Source organism: Hyla sarda, chromosome 3, assembly GCF_029499605.1.
Source record: "Hyla sarda isolate aHylSar1 chromosome 3, aHylSar1.hap1, whole genome shotgun sequence".
Taxonomy (NCBI): domain Eukaryota; kingdom Metazoa; phylum Chordata; class Amphibia; order Anura; family Hylidae; genus Hyla; species Hyla sarda.
In genome coordinates, this window is record NC_079191.1 from 274466615 (window position 1) to 274486630 (window position 20016).

A 20016-nucleotide genomic window follows, 5' to 3' on the forward strand; every position below is an offset into this window, starting at 1 on the left:
TCACACTCATCTTTTTCCCCTTTTACCACATTCACAAAGATATCAGTTTCCTTCCATTTCTTTTCCGCATTTCAATTGCTCTGCTATGTAATACAATCTAAAATCTGGAATAGCTAGTCCCCCTTTCTTCATTTCCTTACATAAACAATCTTGTTTCATTCTTGTTTTTTTGCCTTTCCATGGCTTCAATTTCTCAAGAAATTTGTTCTCCCAGCCATACCGGACTATTAGACAAGACGAACAAAATCTGTGCCAAAACTATCATCTTTAACCCATTTGGGCCTTAAGGACTCAGACAATTTAAATTTTTACGTTTTTTCCAGAGTCATAACTCTTTTGATATTCTCATCCACAGACTAGTATGAGAGCTTTTTTTTTGTGCGACCAGTTGTCCTTTGTAATGACATCACTCACTTTACCATAAAATGTATGGCGCAACCCAAAAAAATACTATTTGTGTGGGGAAATTAAAAAGAAATCCGCAATTTTGCTAATTTTGGAAGGTTTCGTTTTCATGCTGTACACTTAATGGTTAAATAGACCTGTTTTCTTTATTCTGTGGGTCAATATGATTAAATTAATACCGATCATTACATTTCTATTATTAGACAGCTTTGAAAAAAAATCGCAAACTTTTAAACCAAATAAGTGCATTTAAAATCCTTCTATTTTGCTGACCTATAACTTTTTCATTTTCCCGTATAAGCAGCGGTATGAGGGCTAATTTTTTTGCGCCATGATCTGTAATTTTTTTTGATACCACATTTGTATATATAAAACTTTTAATACATTTTATATCAATTTTATTTGGAATAAAATGTAATAGAAAAGCAGCAATTTTGGAAGTTTTACGTTACGTACAGGATAATTAACATTATATTTTAATAGTTTGGATATTTACGCACGCGGCGATACCATACCAAATATGTTTATTAAAATCATTTTTTACACTTTTTTGGGGGTTAAATGGGGAAAACTGACAATTTGCATTTTTATTGGGGGAGGGGATTTTTCAAAAAATGTTTTACTTTTATTTTTTACTTTAATTTTTACACTTTAATAGTCCCCATAGGGGACTATTTATAGCAATCATTCAATTGCTAATACTGTTCAGTGCTATGTATAGTCAGTGTTATTGGTCATCTTCTGCTCTGAATAAAAAAACATCAGGCATGAGAACTAGAACACGGTGTGCAGTTTATATAGGGAGAATCCTTAACCCTTTCAAAAGGGTGAAAGGTTAACCCTTTACAGGTTAGACTTAGACTGGTATATGTTGCATATAATGAAATACAAAATAGACACTAAAAACACATTAGAATCAATGTATCATTAATTAAAAGAAAAAAAAAATATATATATATATATAATCGATAGCTAACATGCCAATAAAACAATAAGTAATATAAAAAGGTATAAAATATAAATATATAATTATACATTATGAAAAACAATAATAATAATGATAACAATAAAAGGGAAACAAATAGGTCTCAACGGGCATTTTCCAGTGTTTCATTGAGGCCATCAGGAACTAACGTAGAAAGAATAAAAATCCAAAAAGCCTCCCTATTATTTAATCTTTGGATTCGATTTGGAAACTTGGAAAAGAATGGTTAGTTTTAATTTGTTAATGCACTTATCTGTTTAAATAGCAGGTGTCGGAACACACTATGTAATAAAAATTCATTCTTGATATTTGATCTATGTTTATTCATACGTGACCGCACAGTTTGAACTGTGCGGCCAACGTATTGAAGTCCACAATCGCAGGTAAGCAGATACACAGCGAATGAACTATCGCAGGTGTAGTGTCCCTTAATGGAGACATTTTTTTGGTAACGTTAGAGGTGAAGGACATTATCGGACCACGGATAAGAGAGCAACACATACATCGGGCACGTCCGCAAGGGAAAGTGCCCGGTGCATCTGTTAGCAGCATAATTATATATTATAACAACATTAAAAAAATTATTTCTAAACATTGGTTAATTCTGAGGGACGATCCGATCATGAAAGATCTTTTACCTTCTAAACCAGAAGTGACATTCCGTAGATCCTCTAATTTGAGAAATTTAGTTGCTCCCAGTGAAATGAAAACTGATGCGGTTCTGTCCGAGCGGACAGCGACAGATGCACCAGGCACTTTCCCTTTCGGACGTGCCCGATGCATGTGTTGCTCTTATCGGTGGTCCGATAATGTCCTTCACCTCTAACGTTACCAAAAAAATGTCTCCATTAAAAGACACTACACCTGCGATAGTTCGTTCGCTGTGTATCTGCTTACCTGCAATTGTGGACTGCAATACGTTGGCCGCACAGTTCAAACTGTGCGGTCACGTATGAATAAACATAGATCAAATATCAAGAATGGATTTTTATTTCACTTTTGCCCACACTCTTTTCACTTCTGGGTTTTTGTCACTCTATTGCATTTGTTTGATCACGTGGGGTACACATCACGTGTTCCAATCTTCTCTTCTCTGAGCGCTTGCGTTCACTCTCATGAACGCTAGCGCTTCGCGATTTACACGGCGCCTGCGCACTCCTGTCTGAGAGTCCGGTCATGTGATCCATGTACCACATGACCGTACGCTACTCGCGGGAGACGCAGTACGCGTGAGCACGCGTTTTCATAGCCTGGTCATGTGATTACAAGAATCATGTGACCGGACTCTCAGACAGGAGTGCGCTCATTTACCGGAAGTACGCCGACGGTGTCCCAGACATCAGGAGTTCTGGTGGTCACCATCTTTAGGTAAACTCGGAACACCATTGGGTACAGCTAAGTCCTGTGGGCGGCAGTATTTTTCAGGACGTTCTGATTGGGGGTGATCAATGTCAGTTCAATTGTGACGAGCTGTAAGTGGCTGGAGTGTGGTATATTAGGCTGGGGAGAAGGTAGGATAGCCACACCCCCTGAGGAAGCCATTCAGTGGTGAAACGATCGTTTGGGTTGGTAGCTAAGGTCTGGCATACTTGTTCCTTTTGGTCTCTGGGTTTGGCTTTCACATTTATTTTTTCCATGCCTTCTTGCTTGCGTTTAGTATTATCCTGGTGTGATCTTATTTGATACCTGATACTTTATTGCCCTCTGACCTCATACCTATGTTTATTGTTGGTTCCACGCTGAGTTCCAGCCCTTACCTACCCATCTGTAGTTTCTTTCGGTGCCTTGTTTTTATTATGTATATGTATTGTTGTTTTTAATTGATGATACATCTAATAAAGATTTTGTTAATATTTCTTCTATATGCTGTCTATTTGTGCATAATTTGTTCTTTGTTTTTGGTGGTGCTTTCTATCATGCACATTACTTACCTCCATGAGGTATAGGTTCTTATGTAGGTGTCTACTAATGGATTTTTATTACATAGTGTGTTCCGACACCTGCTATTTAGACATGATAGGTGCATTAATAAATGAAAACTAACCATTCTTTAAACCATCCCCTATAAGTTTCTAAATCGAATCCAAAGATTAAATAATAGGGAGGCTTTTTGGATTTTTAATCTTTCTACGTTAGTTCCTGATTGCCTCAATGAAACACTGGAGAATGCCCGTTGAGACATATTTTTTCCCTTTTTATTGTTATCATTATTGTTTTTTATAATGTATAATTATATATTTTTATATATTTTTTAGACCTTTTTGTATTATTGTTTTATTGGCATGTTAGCTATCGATTATATATATATATATATATATTTTTTTTTTTTTTTAAATTAATGATACATTGATTCTAATGTGTTTTTAGTCTATTTTGTATTTATTTATATGCAACAAATACCAGTCTAAGTTTAACCTGTAAAGGGTTAACCCTTCTCCCTTTTGAAAGGGTTAAGGATTCTCCCTATATAAACTGCACACCGTGTTCTAGTTCTCATGCCTGATGAAACGGAACCTCCGCGAATTGCGTTGCATTGTGGGAATAAAGTAGAAGTTTTGCCTTTACCTTGGTTTCAAGCGCCTCTCTAACTCTGCCTATATTGGAGGAATTTTTGTGTTGGATCTTCTGCTCTGGTTTGCTCGATCTCCGACCAGAGCAGAAGACCCGTGGAAGGCAGCGGAGGCAGGTGAGGGGACCTCCGTCTGCACTTCTGGATGATCGGCTCAGCGCGGCAACGCTGAGGGCGATTCGATCATCCATTTTAGTGACCGTACTGCAGCAGATGCCGTAATCTGTATTGATCAAGGCATCTGAGGGGTTAATGGCGGACATCTGCGCGATCATGGATGTCAGCAGCCGAGACCGGCCGCGCATGACCCGAGCATCTCTCCGATGCTCGCAGTTATGTATAGGACGTAAATGTACGTCCTGGTGCATTAAGTACCACCTCACCAGGACATTCATTTACGTCCTGCGTCATTAAGGGGTTAATAAACTGATCCTGTCTGCCATACTAAGTGGCAAACCATGCCAGATTTTGATTTTTGTTTTTAACTTTCTCAAAGTAGGCCAGACACTTAGTTCCGGATATTTCTTAACATTCCATCCGACTGTCATCCCCAGATACTTAAATGTTTCTGCCTCTCCTATTATCTCCTATTATTACTATAAATTTTTTATGAGATATGTGTCTATCCAAAGGCATTAATACAGTTTTATTCCAATTTATGCTTAGTCCTGATTTTTCTCCAAATTCCTCTATTTATTTCTTCTATAATACACTCTAATACCTGTTGCGTATTTCAAATGTATAATAAGAGGTCATCTACAAATAGTGATATTCTGTCCCCCGACATCCGAACCCCTCCATTGTTTCCATATTTCTTATTCTTATTGCAAGTGGTTAGACATAAAGGGCAGAGATGTGGGGAGACAGGGTGCAGCCCTGTCTAGCTCCCCTTGTTAACTGAAATCCATCTGACTGAACCCCATTCACCAAGACCGCTGCCCTTGGGGAACCATATAAAACTCCCATCCACTTCATAAACCCTTCTCCAAACCCATATCCCCTCATAACCATCCAAAGGAAGGAGCACTCCACCCTGTCAAAGGCCTTAACTGCGTCCAGTGACAGGATGGAGTGGTGTCCCCTCCCCCCCCTCTTCCACCTGCAGATTACCAAACAATCTCCTTACATTATCCGCCGTTGTTCTATCACTCATAAACCCACATTGATCATTCGATATTAGTAAAGGCATTACCTTCACCAATCTCGCTGCTAAGATCTTTGCCAATATCTTCATATCTGTATTTAGCAGCGAGCTTGGCCTATAAGAATCAGGTTCATGTTAATCTTTCCCAGGCTTCAAAATTAGGGTTATCACTGCCTCTCTCATTGAGGGGGGTAACGTTCCACTCCCAGAGATATGTCTGAATAATTCCACTACTATGGGAGCAAGAATGCCCCCATACAATTCATATGGCAGCCCATCTGGGCCCGGGGCTCTTGATCATGGTGCTAATTTAAAGGGGTACTCCGGTGAAAACCTTTTTTCTTTTACATCAACTGGTGGCAGAAAGTTAAACAGATTTGTAAATTACTTCTATTAAAAAATCTTAATCCTGCCAGTACTTATTAGCTGCTAAATGCTACAGAGGAAATTCTTTTCTTTTTGGAACACTGATGACATCACGAGCACAGTGCTCTCTGCTGACATCTCTGTCCATTTTAGCAACCATGCATCACAGATGCATAGCAGATGCATAGCAGATGTATGCTAAGGGCAGCATGGTGGCTCAGTGGTTAGCACTGCTGCCTTGCAGTGCTGGGGACTTGGGTTCAAATCCCACTAAGGACAACAATAAATAAAACGTTGTTATTATTATTATAATAACGTCAGCAGAGAGAACTGTGCTGGTGATGTCATCAGAGAGCATTCCAAAAAGAAAAGAATTTCCTCTGTAGTATTCAGCAGGAGTACAGGAAGGATTAAGATTTTTTTAATATAAGTAATTTACAAATATGTTTAACTTTCTGCCACCAGTTGATTTAAAAGAATAAAGGTTTTCACAGGAGTATCCCTTTAACCACCTTCAACACCTCGCTTTCTAGAATTCTAATGTCTCTACAGCGTCCTTGGTTAGTTTTGGTAGTTCACATGTATCCACATTGCTTTGTAAGGGGAGGTGCTGTGTCTGACCAAGATGACCCTAATGATAGATTATAGGGGAATGTAGAAAGTGCAAGATGGGAATTATGAATAGGAGAAAAAAAGAAAAATGATATTTTATGTTAAATAATTACTTATTCTATGTTGTCTTTTTAAAAGGAAAGGGAAAGAGGGAAAAAATTGAATAATGTTCATTCATTTTTTTTTCTCTCTTTCTCTTTTCTTTCCCTCATTTGAGTGTATGTTGTGGGATTGTGGGTCGTCCACTTCATTTAATGAAGGGATGAATGAATGAAGACTTGCCTCCTTTAGAAAATGGAGAAAGCTGCATAACAGTTTGCAAAATAAGATGTAGTAGTTTCTAAGTAGTATTTCCCCTCGAGCTTGTTGATCCTAGGGATGTGTAATAAACATATCACCAGTAGATCACAGGAAAGTCGGGAAGGATGGGGGTACGGAAGGGCCTAAATTATTGGAAAATTAGAGAAATTTAGGGGAAAGAAGAGGGGGAAGGAAGAAGAGGGTTTACTAACACAGAGAGTACGTATGAATGTGGGTGATATGGGTTGGACAGGGCACTGGACCCAAATTTGGGAATTGTAATCGAGGGGGGGGGGGGGGTTATACTATTTTTACAATGTGTGAAGATATTGAATTAATAATTATTGCAATTGAGATATTTAGGAATAATAAAATACAGTTAAAAAAAAAACATTCAATCAGGGATGGTTTTATAGAAAACTGTGCTTTGGAGGCAAGCAAGCCGACCAAGTCATATATCCACCAACCACTATTCCCATCTTGCCATTTAACATATTGTAGTAGAACTGGCCGACCAGTCCTTTTGTTCTTAACCCCATTAAGACGCAGCGATTTTTCATTTTACCTCCTTGTCTTCTAATAGCTATAACGTTTTTAACTTTCCACCTCTAGACCCATATGGGCTTGTTTTTGCGCTACCAATTGTACTTTGTAATAACATCACCCATTTTACAAAAAAATCAATGGTGAAACAAAAAAAATGATTTGCAAATTTTGTGGGCTTATGTTTCTATGTAGTAGACTTTTTAATAAAAATAATACATTCTCTTTATCCTGTAGGTCCATACGATTACCAAGATACTAAATGTATATAGGTTTTGTTTCCTTTTTAATTTTTTATTACAATTTTTGTACCAAAATTAGTATGCCTAAAATTGTTCTCTTCTGACACCTGTAAAGGTGGGTTCAGATATGTCAGGCAGGAACCCAGCCCAAAACTCAATGCACCTGATGCTAAAACTTATTACAACATGCATCAGTTGTCATTAGTTGTTTAGCATCCAGTGTCCATTACTACTAAATACTAGATGGGGGGACGCAGCAAGATGCGTTCCCCTGCTGGTGGCGGTCTGGCATCCCTCTGATGCACGTTGGGGGCCTAACTCTTTTAGTTTTCCATATATAAGGCTGTATGAGGACTTTATTTTTATTTTATTTTTATTTTTCTGCATCATGATCTGTACTTTTAATTAGTTTAATTTTTGTTTGATGGGACTTTTTGATCACTTTTTATATATTTCTTTTCTGGTATATGAAGTAACCAAAAATCAGCAATTCGGGACTTTTTTTTTTTCCATTTACACCATTGACCGTGCTGTTCCATTAACATTATATTTCAATAGTTTGAACATTTATGCACACATCAATACCACATATGTTTATGCTTACATTATTTCATTTATTAAAAAAATGGGAAATGGTGATTCTAACTTTCATTAGGGAAGGGTCTTATTAGGGTCTTATAGCACAGCATTGATCAGTGTTATTGGCCCTCCATTATCAGACCTCCAATCAAATGGGATTGAGGCAGGTAGCCCCCCCCCCCCCTGTCCTCTCAGCTGACCCAGTGATTTTAGCCATGGGGGTCCCGATCAGCTTTCCTGAGCTACAGGCAACATTTTTTTTTACACTTTTAGACACTATGATCAACTTTGATATTGGTGTTGAAAGGGTTAATGCCAGATATTGATCTGATCGGGGATGTCAGGCGTCAGCCATGGCTATAGAGCACGCTTAATAATACATTTTATAGACTGGGTGTGGGTATGCATCAGTTTATGCAGAAGTTTCCTCCCGCTCCCCATTGAAATTTGGCCAAGCTGAGTTTGTATGTGTATGGGAGACTGGGAGAGATATCTTTTAGTCAAATACGCATTTGGCTGACAACTATCTTATTTGTGTGGCCAGCTTTAGGCAACAAGTGAACAGTCAATTCTTAAAAGGGTACTCTGTGATCTCTCCTGCAGCCCCCCCCGTCATCTTGTGCAAGGAGCGATCTTGGCTCTGTACCTGATGACTGGCGATGCAGGGGCCGTAGGATCGTGACATCACGGCCCTGCCCTCACGTGACATAACACCCCACCCACTCAATGCAAGTCTATGGGAGGGGGCGGGGCATGACATCATGAGGGGGGCAGGGCTATGACATTACAATTCTACGGCCCCTGCATCGCCAGTCATCAGGCACGGAGCTCGCTCCATGCACAAGATGACTGGGGTGCTGCAGGAGAGACATTGTGGGGGTTCCCAGTGGTGTGACCCCTGCAATCAGACATCTTATCCCCTATATTTTGGATAGGGAATAAGATGTCTAGGGGTGGAGTACCCCTTTTAAGCTGATCTGTTAGTGTAAGTGTAAGGATCTGAACAACTTTGAAAAGGTGAAATTGTGATGGTTAGATGACTGGGTCAGGGCATCTCCAAAACATCAGGTTTTGTGGGGTGTTCCTAGTAAGTGGTCTATGGAGTGATAGCCGGTGAAACCTCTCTGATGTGCAAGGAGATTTTAGACTCCCCTATAGTACTAAGAATTGGGTGACATGACTTTATGAGGGAAGACCTATGATTACTGCAGTTTTGTCTGTCTAGTTGTATTCCCATCTGTAAAGATGTATTCCCTTCCTAATTAGTTATGGCATATTGTTAAAATCCTGAGAATGAATGGGATGCAGCGCTGACTGCTGCCAACCAACCGTATATGGAACATAGCACCATTTAAGTGAATGGCTCTAGTTGCAGTTTCAGCTGGGGGGCCTGGAGGGCCACTGAGCACGGTAAAGTGGCCATGATGCTGTAGCCCCTTCTCTCTCCATCATCAAAAATGTACAGTAGACTTGTTGAATATGGTATCCAGCAGACACATATATGTATAGTATAGTCAAGAAGATGTATCTGTGCAGGCATAAGAATTGTATTGTTTGCATTTTATGGCCTCAAAAGTATAACGGAAAAAAAAATCATGAAATGAGTATATCAGAAAATATGTATTTGCATTAGTACATTTCTCAGTTGGCAAATATATACAGAGATATTTTTAGGAAAGTATGTTTTCTTGTGATTTATTGTTATTGCGGTCAATAGATACAACTCTTGAGCTAAAAGAACATTATGTTTTAATAAGCATCTGGGTATGAATTGTAAAACTAAGCAATAATAAATAGAAGCTGCAGCTGCCAAGTAATAGAGAAAGACAGGAAAATGGAACAGCTGCCTCCTTAATCAAATTGTTTAGGAAGAGTATATGGATAGCTGGTATAGACAGATGGCAATGCCTGAGGGATGTGTCTAGCTGGATAAAAATATGATGATCTTGAGCTGCTAGTGTTGCTATCTTCAATTATTAAATAGAAATAACACACTATTCTATAATAATAATGTCATAAACATAAAAGGTTTAGGGTTTTAGCATCTATCCAATAATAATAATATCAGTAAGATTATCATATAGTGCTAACCGTAGTAACGGGACAGTTAGGGTGCGTTCACACGCTATTACTAGCAGCGGGTTTCATGCTGCGGGAATCCTGCTGCGAGTTAGGCTACCATTGATTTGAATGGGTCCACAGACAGTCCGCAATATTGTCAGATTTGCGGACTGGCCGCGGACCCATTTAAATCAATGGCAGCGTAACTCGCAGCTGGTTTCCCGCAGAGGGAAACTCGCTACTAGCATGTGAACGCACCCTTAGTTAGAACAGGACCTCATAGATATTACACATTCAGTTTGTTGTTGATCATCATCCGTCTGGGTTTACAAACAAGTCAACTTTCTATGATGCCCTTCCCTTAGGATCTGTAATAGACTTGATCCAATCTGCACGTACTATAGAGGCAAACCATGTAGCTCCTATGGAGCCCCTGAACAGAAAGATCCCATCCCTGGTTGGTGCTCTCTTTGTTATTCAGTTTCGATAAGTACTTTATTAACTGCACTGAATGTAAAGCCTGAAGAAGTCTATGGGGGAGACCTATCATGGGAAATATTGTTAATATTCTGTAGAAAAATATGCTAATTTATGGTCGTAATGGTTTGCACAGTATTTCTGGTAGCTAGTAGATTTTGTAGATTCTGTGCACCACAGTGTACTTTGTTCTCTTTGTAGGCACATGGTTTCTCATTAGCATGTGTTTTTGAGTCATTTATTATTTGCGAATTTTGAAAAATTATGCAACATTATTTGCATCTGTTGCCCACCTCTGACTAGGCACAGTTTATACGCACTTAATCCAAAGGTAAATATTTTTTTTTTTTAAAGAAAAATAAAGCGTTTGCATTTTTATAAATATTGCGTAAAAACTGCATGTGCAACAGTCATGAATAAAGCCCCTCCCCCGCAAAAAATAGCAAATGATACATATTCATCTATGAGTGCACCAAAATGATAGACAGGAGCATAAGATTGAGGTCTGCCTAAAAGGCCCATTAGTTATCAGCTTTAGTCTGGGGGGGGGGGGGGGGGACACATAGAAATAAGGGTTTAATTTCTCTATAGCACCCCCACAGGAGAACTGAAGAGTGACCATATATATCAAGGAATTGTCTGTCTACTGCAGTACGAGATATGCTGAATGTTACTACCATTTGCTCGGCCCAAGTTATAATCCTAGAGAGGAGATCCCCAGAATTCCTTAATGAGTTGTATTAAAATGAGGTTAAGCAAAACAGTAACACTTACAAAATCTTTCTCCCGCTTATGTTTTTCCTCGGCTTCTTTCATCAGCTCTTTGGCCTGCTCTAGCCTGGCATCCACCAACTTCTGCTGGAGCTCCCTCTGTTTAAATATCTGATCCAGGTGCTGGAAGAATACAAGACAGTTATGAGATTAGGATTATCAAGTTTATCTATATTTAAGCATTTTTCTTTTTCTATTCTATTTATGTTTCCTTCCTAATTCTTCTTTTAACATAAGGATCTTTGCTGTTGTGTTATTTTATTTCCAGAATACACTTCATTGTGATCATTTAAAACAAACTGTTAAAACTAGCTTTATCTTTATTACGATTACCTCACTTATACACCAACACCCTGTCAGAGTGCAATGCCTATGTATACTAGAAGAGAAAATAGAAACAAATTACCCGGATTTACACACACAGCCATATCTTCACACCGATCAATTTATTCAGACATAAATCGTCACATACATAAGGCATTTCTGGGTGTAAAACACCCCTTCCTCAGATGTGCAATGGCTTTACCCTATTCACTTTAAAGGGGTTATCCAGGAATAGAAAAACAGAGCTACTTTCTATCAAAAACCACTACCTGTCTGCCTCCAGTTTGGGTTTGGTTTTGCAGCTCAGTTCTATTGAAGTGAATCGAGTCAAGTTGTAATACCACACCCAACCTGGAGACAAATGTGGAGCTGTTTTTGAAAGAGATTAGCTGTGTTTTTCTATTCCTGGATAACCCCTTTTATGGCCTGAACGTACTCCGCTATTGACTATGCTTGGGCATTTTACCGAAAATAAATATGAACTTAATGGTATTCAAAAGTATAGCAGACCACATTTTTGAGCACCACAAAGTAAGCATATACATTAGTGAAGTTGTAATGTCAACCCATCTTATTAAAACCTGAGCATATAGTAAAGCTTTATAAGCGTATATGAGTGAAGACCAGTCTATTTATGCATTTAGGAAACTAATAATTCTTGCAAATAACAGTTGTGAAACTGAATGTAATGGAATTAGTGGGCATTAAAGTTGGCTGTACTTATAAGGGGTAGCATAGTTAAGTGACAGATATTCTTTAAAGGGAACAACAAAGGGAATTGTGAGTCATCAGGGTGGTTCACTTTTGCTGAAGGCAATGATTGATACACTTGTATGCAAAATTAAGGCACCCCTGACATTTCCCATGACTTTCATTTGGATCAGAAATGTAATATGTTTGGATCAGCAATTACATTTTCAAATATGTGAAGGACACAGTAATATTTCAGTAGTGAAATGAGGTTTATTGGAGGAACAGAACATTTGCAATCTGCATCAAAACAAAAGTAGACAGGTGCATAAATTTTGGCAACCAGCAAAATATCCCAGTTTCTCCTCCTTTAGCAGAAATTACAGGCTATAGGAAGCTTCTATGGGATGTTGTAAGTGTTTGGATTCTAGATCAAGGGATTTTGGACTATTCCTCTTTGAATCTCTAGTTCAGTTAGGTTTGATGGTTGCCGCACATGGACAGCCAGCTTCACATCATGCCAGAGTAGATTTTTGAGCAGTATTTTTTTTCTGGTTAAAATATCCAGCCCTGGTGTAATTTGAACTTTGTGACTGATTCTTCTACATTATTCTGAAGTATCTGCTGATATTGAGTGAAATCCATGCGACTCTCAATCCCAGTACCGGCAATGGCCACACAGCTCTACAGCTTGATGGAAACATCACCAAAATTTACTGTGAGTAGCAAGTGTTTGTCTTGGAATGCTGTGTTCTTTTGACGCCATGTATAACGCCCCTGGTTATGACCAAATAACTCCAACTTTGTTTCATCATTCCACAGCACTTTCTTCCAATATGAAGCTGGCTTGTCCAAATGTGTATTTGCATACCTTAAGCAACTCTGTTTGTGGCGTGTGTGCAGAAAAGGCTTCTTTCATTTATAAATAAAATTCATGGAAATTGTCAGGGGTGCCTAAACTTTTGCATACAACTTTAGATTTGTCCCTAAACCCAAACCGTGAGAGGTCTATCAACCAAGGCTGGTGGGGCAGGGATACGATGCCGGGGACCAATCTGATGACGTGTGGTTCCTATAGCATGACTGGTGACTGGTTCCATTTTCACTGTAGAAAAGGGATAGGATGGCTCACAGTCTAGATAACAATGACTTAGATCGGGCTAACTAGCAGTACACATGTACCAAGGTGAGAAAAATTACTTAGTAAAGAAAAAGGAAAGAAACTAGTGCTCATGATCTAATAGATATGGGACAAATACGATACATTGATGAACAAAATTTATTGAAAGATGCAATAGCAGCATTGGTGCTTTTGCATCTTTTAATACATTTTGTTCATCAATGTATATGATTTGTCCCGTATCTATTTGTTCCCTTTTAAGTAGAGACTGGGAAAGTGGATAGAAATTCAAATTTGGACTAATTCTCTATTCACCCATAGTAACATAACTTTAAATGTCAAACACATTATTTAGATATATGTTTGCAAAATTTTAAATGATATTCAAACGGTTATCAAACAGTTATGTGAGTCCATAGTGAGAATCCCACCCCAGGGACTCTGAAGAGTCCTATCACTGTATTTATAGAAAAAGCCTCTGAATATTTGGTTGTGCCTGTGTTTGTTTCCCTTCCTTAGGGCTGCCCTTCCACTGATCAACCATTGAAGGAGGGGCCTCTGTGTATTCCTGGTAAACTCTGGAAGTCTTAAAGGGGTACTCTGCTGCTGCTCAGCGTTTGGAACAAACACTGGAGCCGGCGCCGGGAGCTTGTGATGTTATAGCCCCGCCCCCTCATGTCACGTCAATGCAAGTCTATGGGAAGAATCCTGGTGGCTGTCACGCCCCTACCATAGACTTGCATTGAGGGGGCGGGGGCGTGACATAATGCGGGGCAGGGCTATGATGTCACGAGCTCCCGGTGTCGGCTCCAGAACAGTTTTTTTTCCAAATGCTGAGCAGCGGAGAACCCCTTTAAAGGGGTACTCCGGTGCTTAGACATCTTATCCCCTATCCAAAGGAAAGGGGATAAGATGCCTGATCGCGGGAGTCCCGCCGCTGGGGACCCCCATGATCTTGCACACGGCACCCCGTTTATAATCAGTCTGCTTACCGGCGACTACAGGGCGGGCGGTGAGTGACGTCACGCCTCCGCCCCGTGTGACGTCACGCTCCGCCCCTCAATGCATGCCTACGGGAGGGGGCGTGATAGCTGTCACGCCCCCTCCCATAGACTTGCATTGAGAGGCGGAGCGTGACATCACACGGGGGCGGAGGCATGACATCACACGCTGCCTGCCCTGTAGTCACCGGTAATCAGACCTGGAGCGAACACGCTCCGGGGACTGATTACAAACGGGGTGCCGCATGCAAGATCACGGGGGTCCCCAGCGGCGGGACTCCCGCGATCAGGCATCTTATCCCCTATCCTTTGGATAGGGGATAAGATGTCTAAGCACCGGAGTACTCCCCAGGGTGGGGCTTGTAGTTTGTCTACTCCCTCCCATTGTATGTGTGCTTAGATTCACACTAGAGGTGACTGTGGAGCAATCTGCCAGTCGGCCTATGGCTGCCGTATATCGGTGCCTGGTTTTATTTATCTGGCCAGGTAGGTTAGTTGATAGGACCCGCATCTTTTGAGAAACCTTGGCGTGGTGTGCGGGCTCAAGTGTGTCCTTCATATAAGGATATACTGGCTAATGTCTCAATTTTACATCAGCTTTGAGGTATAGCTAATGTCATTCTTTACATTAACCACAGCTGTGAAACCATATTGTGATCCATAGGTACAGGTCCTCCACTCCAACGTAGGTGCACAACTGCACTTGGGGTTGAGCACCTTGTTTCAACCTTAAATCACATCAATTTCTGTGATCCTTTAAGATATTACTTGCTCAATTCTAAAAACTGAAATGATGACACATCTGTAATGTGTTTTGTAGCACAGCTTAATAGAAACACAGCTATAAAATGTTATCTATCACTATGTAATTTTGATGGTAATCCATCAAAATCTCTTTGGATTTACAGCTATGGCCAGCAATTTCTTGGTATGCTATCAACACCACAGGTTTCCTAAATCCTAGATTATTTCCATATGCAAAGCATATTTCTGAAATGCAATAAATAAAAGTTATGTCAAGAAAATGACATCCATTGGGGTAATATACATAAACAATTGTTTAACAATCTTGTAATATTTCAGTCGAGCACTGTGTTAGGCGAGTCAGTTTCATTCAGTTAATATTCTTCATATGAAAGTCATTTATTTCTATTACAAAACTAACAGTGTTTGGCATAATTGTATAGTGCACCTGTTGTGGTCATAAATCCAGCAATATCAATATACTACTCCATACGGACTCTAAAGCGGTTTATTGCCTCCCTTTACTGGTTTGCTTGTTTTCGAGGAAGATTGACAGCGAGGGCAGCTGTTCCACCTTACCTCTTCTCTGACTTCATATTGTCCAACAATGCTTTTGAGTTTCTCTGCCAGCTCGGCATTTTCCTGGCACAGCGCAGTATTCCTCTCACTCTGCTGCTCTATCTGACTCTGGATATCTGCCAGCGTTATCTGGAAATGGTTAGTGATTTCTTTGCGTTTTTCATCGTCTTCTCTAGCTCGTTGAATTGTCTCCTCCTAAAAGGAACATTAACATTGATAAATATCACAGGAAAGTATTTAGATTTAATTGGATCTTATTGTTTGTGGCTGAATATTTACATTTGATCATTAGAATGTAGTTTTTACCCTTAGACATTAATTTCCTTGCTTGTAAATATGCGTCTGAAACCTGCACTTACCGTTTCTTTCTGCTGTGAGCAGTTATCGATTGTAATGCATGTATTTATCTCCATTTTCTGTTACTATTATGCAAACATATTTCCATTTTTAAGATTATTTTTAATTAATTTTTTTCAATAAAGTATAGTTTTAGTCCTTGAAATGCTTCTTTCCTTTGGAAAATTATTATATATTACATTTGGCCTTATAATGCAATTTATATGTAGGGCTATAGTAGGGTTTACCGTATATAGGGATAGTTGCATGGTGATCATTGTTTTCAGGGCAGATGCTCTGTAGAGGTTTTAGGCTATGAACCAATTCAAGGTCAGCATACTTCACTATACCCTTTCACCTCCTCAGCACCTCCCTCTGTCAAAACATGTCTTTTACCATATCTAGACTCATCATTACTCCTTGCAACACTTATGGCATCTTGCTACATTTTGCTACTCGCTTGTTTAATGCTCTATTGTAAACTATTGAACATTTTTAATTTGCTCACATTACACTTTGCTCTCCCCTCTCTCTTGTTAGTATACTCCTACAGTCACACTTCTCTAACACATCACCGACTATCTGTATGAATCAAGGCTGTAATGTCAAGATGTTTTATACTGCTCGCTGTTTGGGTAAAATATTAAAATTATTTTGGTCACTTTCTTTGCTGATAACAAAAGGGTTAACAGCGTTAATAACACTTAACATGTGGCAGGGACATGTTAAGAATATTGATCAGTGGGAGTCTCAGCACTGAAACCTCAACCAATACAAACTTTTGAAATGTTATCAATAATAGTAATAGTTTGCAATAAAAACCTAGATTCACAAAAAATGTCATGTATTTTAGAAAATTTGTCACTATTGCAATATGTACTACTCACTGGCTGATACATATATTATCTGTTTTCCTAAATGTTAAAATCCATTAGATAGTGACAAAAAAAGATATCTGAAAGTAATGCATAAATGCAATAAATGGTTTTGTAATTGCTTAGAGTGCTTCAAAATCGCAAAAATAAGGAATACCACAGAGATGACTAAAGTGTGAGAAAGAATAAACTGCAAGCGACTTAAGTAAAAGCGACTTAAAGAGTAGCTCCCACCATCCTTTTTTTTTCTGTCCCTGACTATTGCCCCCCTAACCCCCTCCCTGCCTTTAAATTTTTTTTTACTATATAAAAAATGCCTTGTCTGCCTGGTAGTGTGCTCACTTACCAGGCAGACTTCCCCAGCAGGTGTGATGCCTGATGAAGCTGCGCATGCGCAGCGAAACGCGTTGCATCTAATAAATCCATTGATTTTACTTGGCTGTCTGATGGTTCCTCTCTGCGCCAGACTAACTCCTGACTCCCTGGTCATTCGTCTTTGATTCTACACTTACCCAGGAGGGCTGCAGTGGACCTGCCTTCATATCTCTTCTGCTCCTAACCTTGTTGTGTGTGGGCGCACAACCAACTTCGGTAAGCGGCTTGGGAATCACCTTCCCCTACCCCCACCTGCAAGATCTACTGATCCCGCACATGAGGCGCCTTCCTTCCTTTCTCCAGCAGGCGTGATGTCACTGATGCCTGCTGGGGCCGACACTTCCGCCCTTAGTTCACCTAAACAGTGTACCTCCAAATGTTTCACCACTACATCTCCCAGCTTGCCCTGACATCTATTTGCTGTCAGGGCATGCTGGGAGTTGTAGTTGTGAAACAGCTGGAGGCACCCTGTGTTGAAAACAATAAGTTAGGGGCTACCCCGTTCCCTCCCCCCCCCCCCCCGTTGAAAACCCCGAACCCTGCTCTCCCCCAACCCCCGTGTTAAAAACCTCGAGCACCCCTCTCCCCAAGACATACCCTAGAGTCCTGCAGAGTCCTGAGGCAGCAGAAGCGGCATGTAAATGCCGGGAGGCGGGGCTGGCATGTAAGGCCAGGGAGCCAATGCGCTCTCAGCGCTCGCTCCCGCCTGTCTTATTGACAGGCAGGGAGCGAGTGCAGGCTGAATGAATTCAGGCGTGACATCATGCCAGCCTGCAGCCGGCCACTAGGAGGGAGACCCCTAGTGGCCGGTTTTCAAACGTAAATTACAACATATTAATAAAAAATAAAAATAAAAAAAAAGAAGATATATATTGGAGATATGTTGTAGTACATATGTACTACAACATATATAAAAAAAAAGTTGATGACAGTGCCCATTTAAGTACAAGTGACTTAAGCACTTGTTGCAGGCTGGAGCTGTCCTAAAAAACTAAAAACTTTAGTTTTCCTTAACCCCAAAAGCCTCCACTGTTCCAGCACTGTCTCTGCTCTGGTGTCCTCCTGTTGGGCCTCCTACAATGAGATCACGTACATTGTGTATGCAATGCTGCAGCCAATCACTGGCCTTAGTAGTAGTCACATACCCTACATGCAAGCAGATACCACTATGGCCAGTAGTTGACTGTGATGTCACATGAACGTTGTATGTGATGTTATCACAGCAGGCCTGGAACAGGTCCTTGGAGCAACAGTGGATTGACAGGTAAGGCTGGGTTCACACTACGTTTTCTCCCATACGGGAGCGCATACGGCAGGGGGGAGCTAAAACCTTGCGCTCCCGTATGCCTTCGTATGCGCTCCCATATGTCATTCATTTCAATGAGCCGGCCGGAGTGAAACGTTCGGTCCGGTCGGCTAATTTTTGCGCCGTGTGCGCTTTTACAACCGGACCTAAAACTGTGGTCAACCACGGTTTGAGGTCCGGTTGTAAAAGCGCATACGGCGCAAAAATGAGCCGACCGGACCGAACCTGTCACTCCGGCCGGCTCATTGAAATGAATGACATACGGGAGCGCATACGAAGGCATACGGGAGCGCGAGGTTTTAGCTCCCCCCTGCCGTATGCGCTCCCATATGGGAGAAAACGTAGTGTGAACCCAGCCTAAGTAAAGTGTTTTTCCCTTTCTCCTCAAAACTACAGTATATAGCAATCTATTCAGATTCTCCAGCATTGCTCTTTTCCTGTACTCCGTGTACTTTACTCCTCTCTATCTGTAATAGGTACTGTACTGCTCTTTATTTGTACTACCTAAATAGTACTCTGTTCTACATTTTTGGGACACCCCTTTCTACCATTCCTATATATATACAATATTGCGCTCTTTCTGTATTGCACTGGAAATGACTTGTGCTACATGTACTGTAAGAGCAGCTCCATTGTCTTATTACATTACAGTGTAAATACTGTACATGGTTTTAAAGTAGTTCCCATTCTCTTCAGAAAGTAGTTCACCAGCTTCCAGCAGCACTTTTTGCCTTTTATGAACAAGTAATTCCCTTTTCTCTCTTGCACATAGTTTATATTGTTGAAAAAAAGACAAGAGTCCATTAAGTTCAAACTAAAACTCTATTATGTTGCTTTCTCTACAGTATTTCTCATTTTTCTCTTATTCTATGTTAAAATGTTCTTTATAGCCTATTGCTAACTAAAATGTTTTAACTATAAATGTTGTAGTCTAAGTAAAAAAATAATTTTCAATCGTTACAATCTTAGGATAGGTTTAAACATTGTAAAATTACATGAAAAATATGGGCGAAAATCACGTATAACAAATGTCCTGTGTATTACCGCGAGCATCGGAACGAGCAGCAGCCGGGGACCCGCTGGTAATGACCTACATCCGTGATCGCGCGGATGTCCACCATTAACCCCTCAGATGCCGTGATCAATACAGATCACGACTTCTGCGGCAGTGCGGTACTTTGAATGGATGATCGGATCGCCCGCAGCGCTGCCGCAGCGATCCGATCATCCCCTCACCTGGCTCCGGCCGTCTCCCGGTGACTTCTGCTCTGGTCTGAGATCGAGCTGACCAGAACAGAAGATCACCGATAATACTGATCGGTGCTATGTCCTATGCATAGCTGCATAGCACTGCACAGTATCAGCAATCAAATGATTGCTATAGATAGTCCCCTATGGGGACATAAAAAGTGTAAAAAAAAGTTGAAAAATGTAAAAAAAATTGTGAAAAATCCCCTTCCCCAATAAAAATTAAAATTGTCCGTTTTTCCCATTTTACCCCAAAAGGTGTAATTTTTTTTTTAATAAGAGTGGATTTAAGTGGGGCCTGTCAAGTCTCCCATTGACCCTCTGCAATGTGACTGCAGGTTGCTGACTGGTTTCCATCACAGCT

At 40.3% G+C, this 20016-nt stretch overlaps 1 protein-coding gene across 1 annotated transcript in view; it reads right to left on the reverse strand.

The window, feature by feature from the left end:
• Positions 1-20016, reverse strand: part of TXLNB (taxilin beta) — a 90900-nt gene that overhangs the window by 39373 nt on the left and 31511 nt on the right. Inside the window, exons 4-5 of the mRNA XM_056563337.1 lie at positions 15513-15707; positions 11058-11177 (exon numbers count right to left, since the gene is read on the reverse strand). Of these exons, the coding sequence (XP_056419312.1) occupies positions 11058-11177; positions 15513-15707 (315 nt within the window). The remainder of the gene's footprint in view (positions 1-11057; positions 11178-15512; positions 15708-20016) is intronic.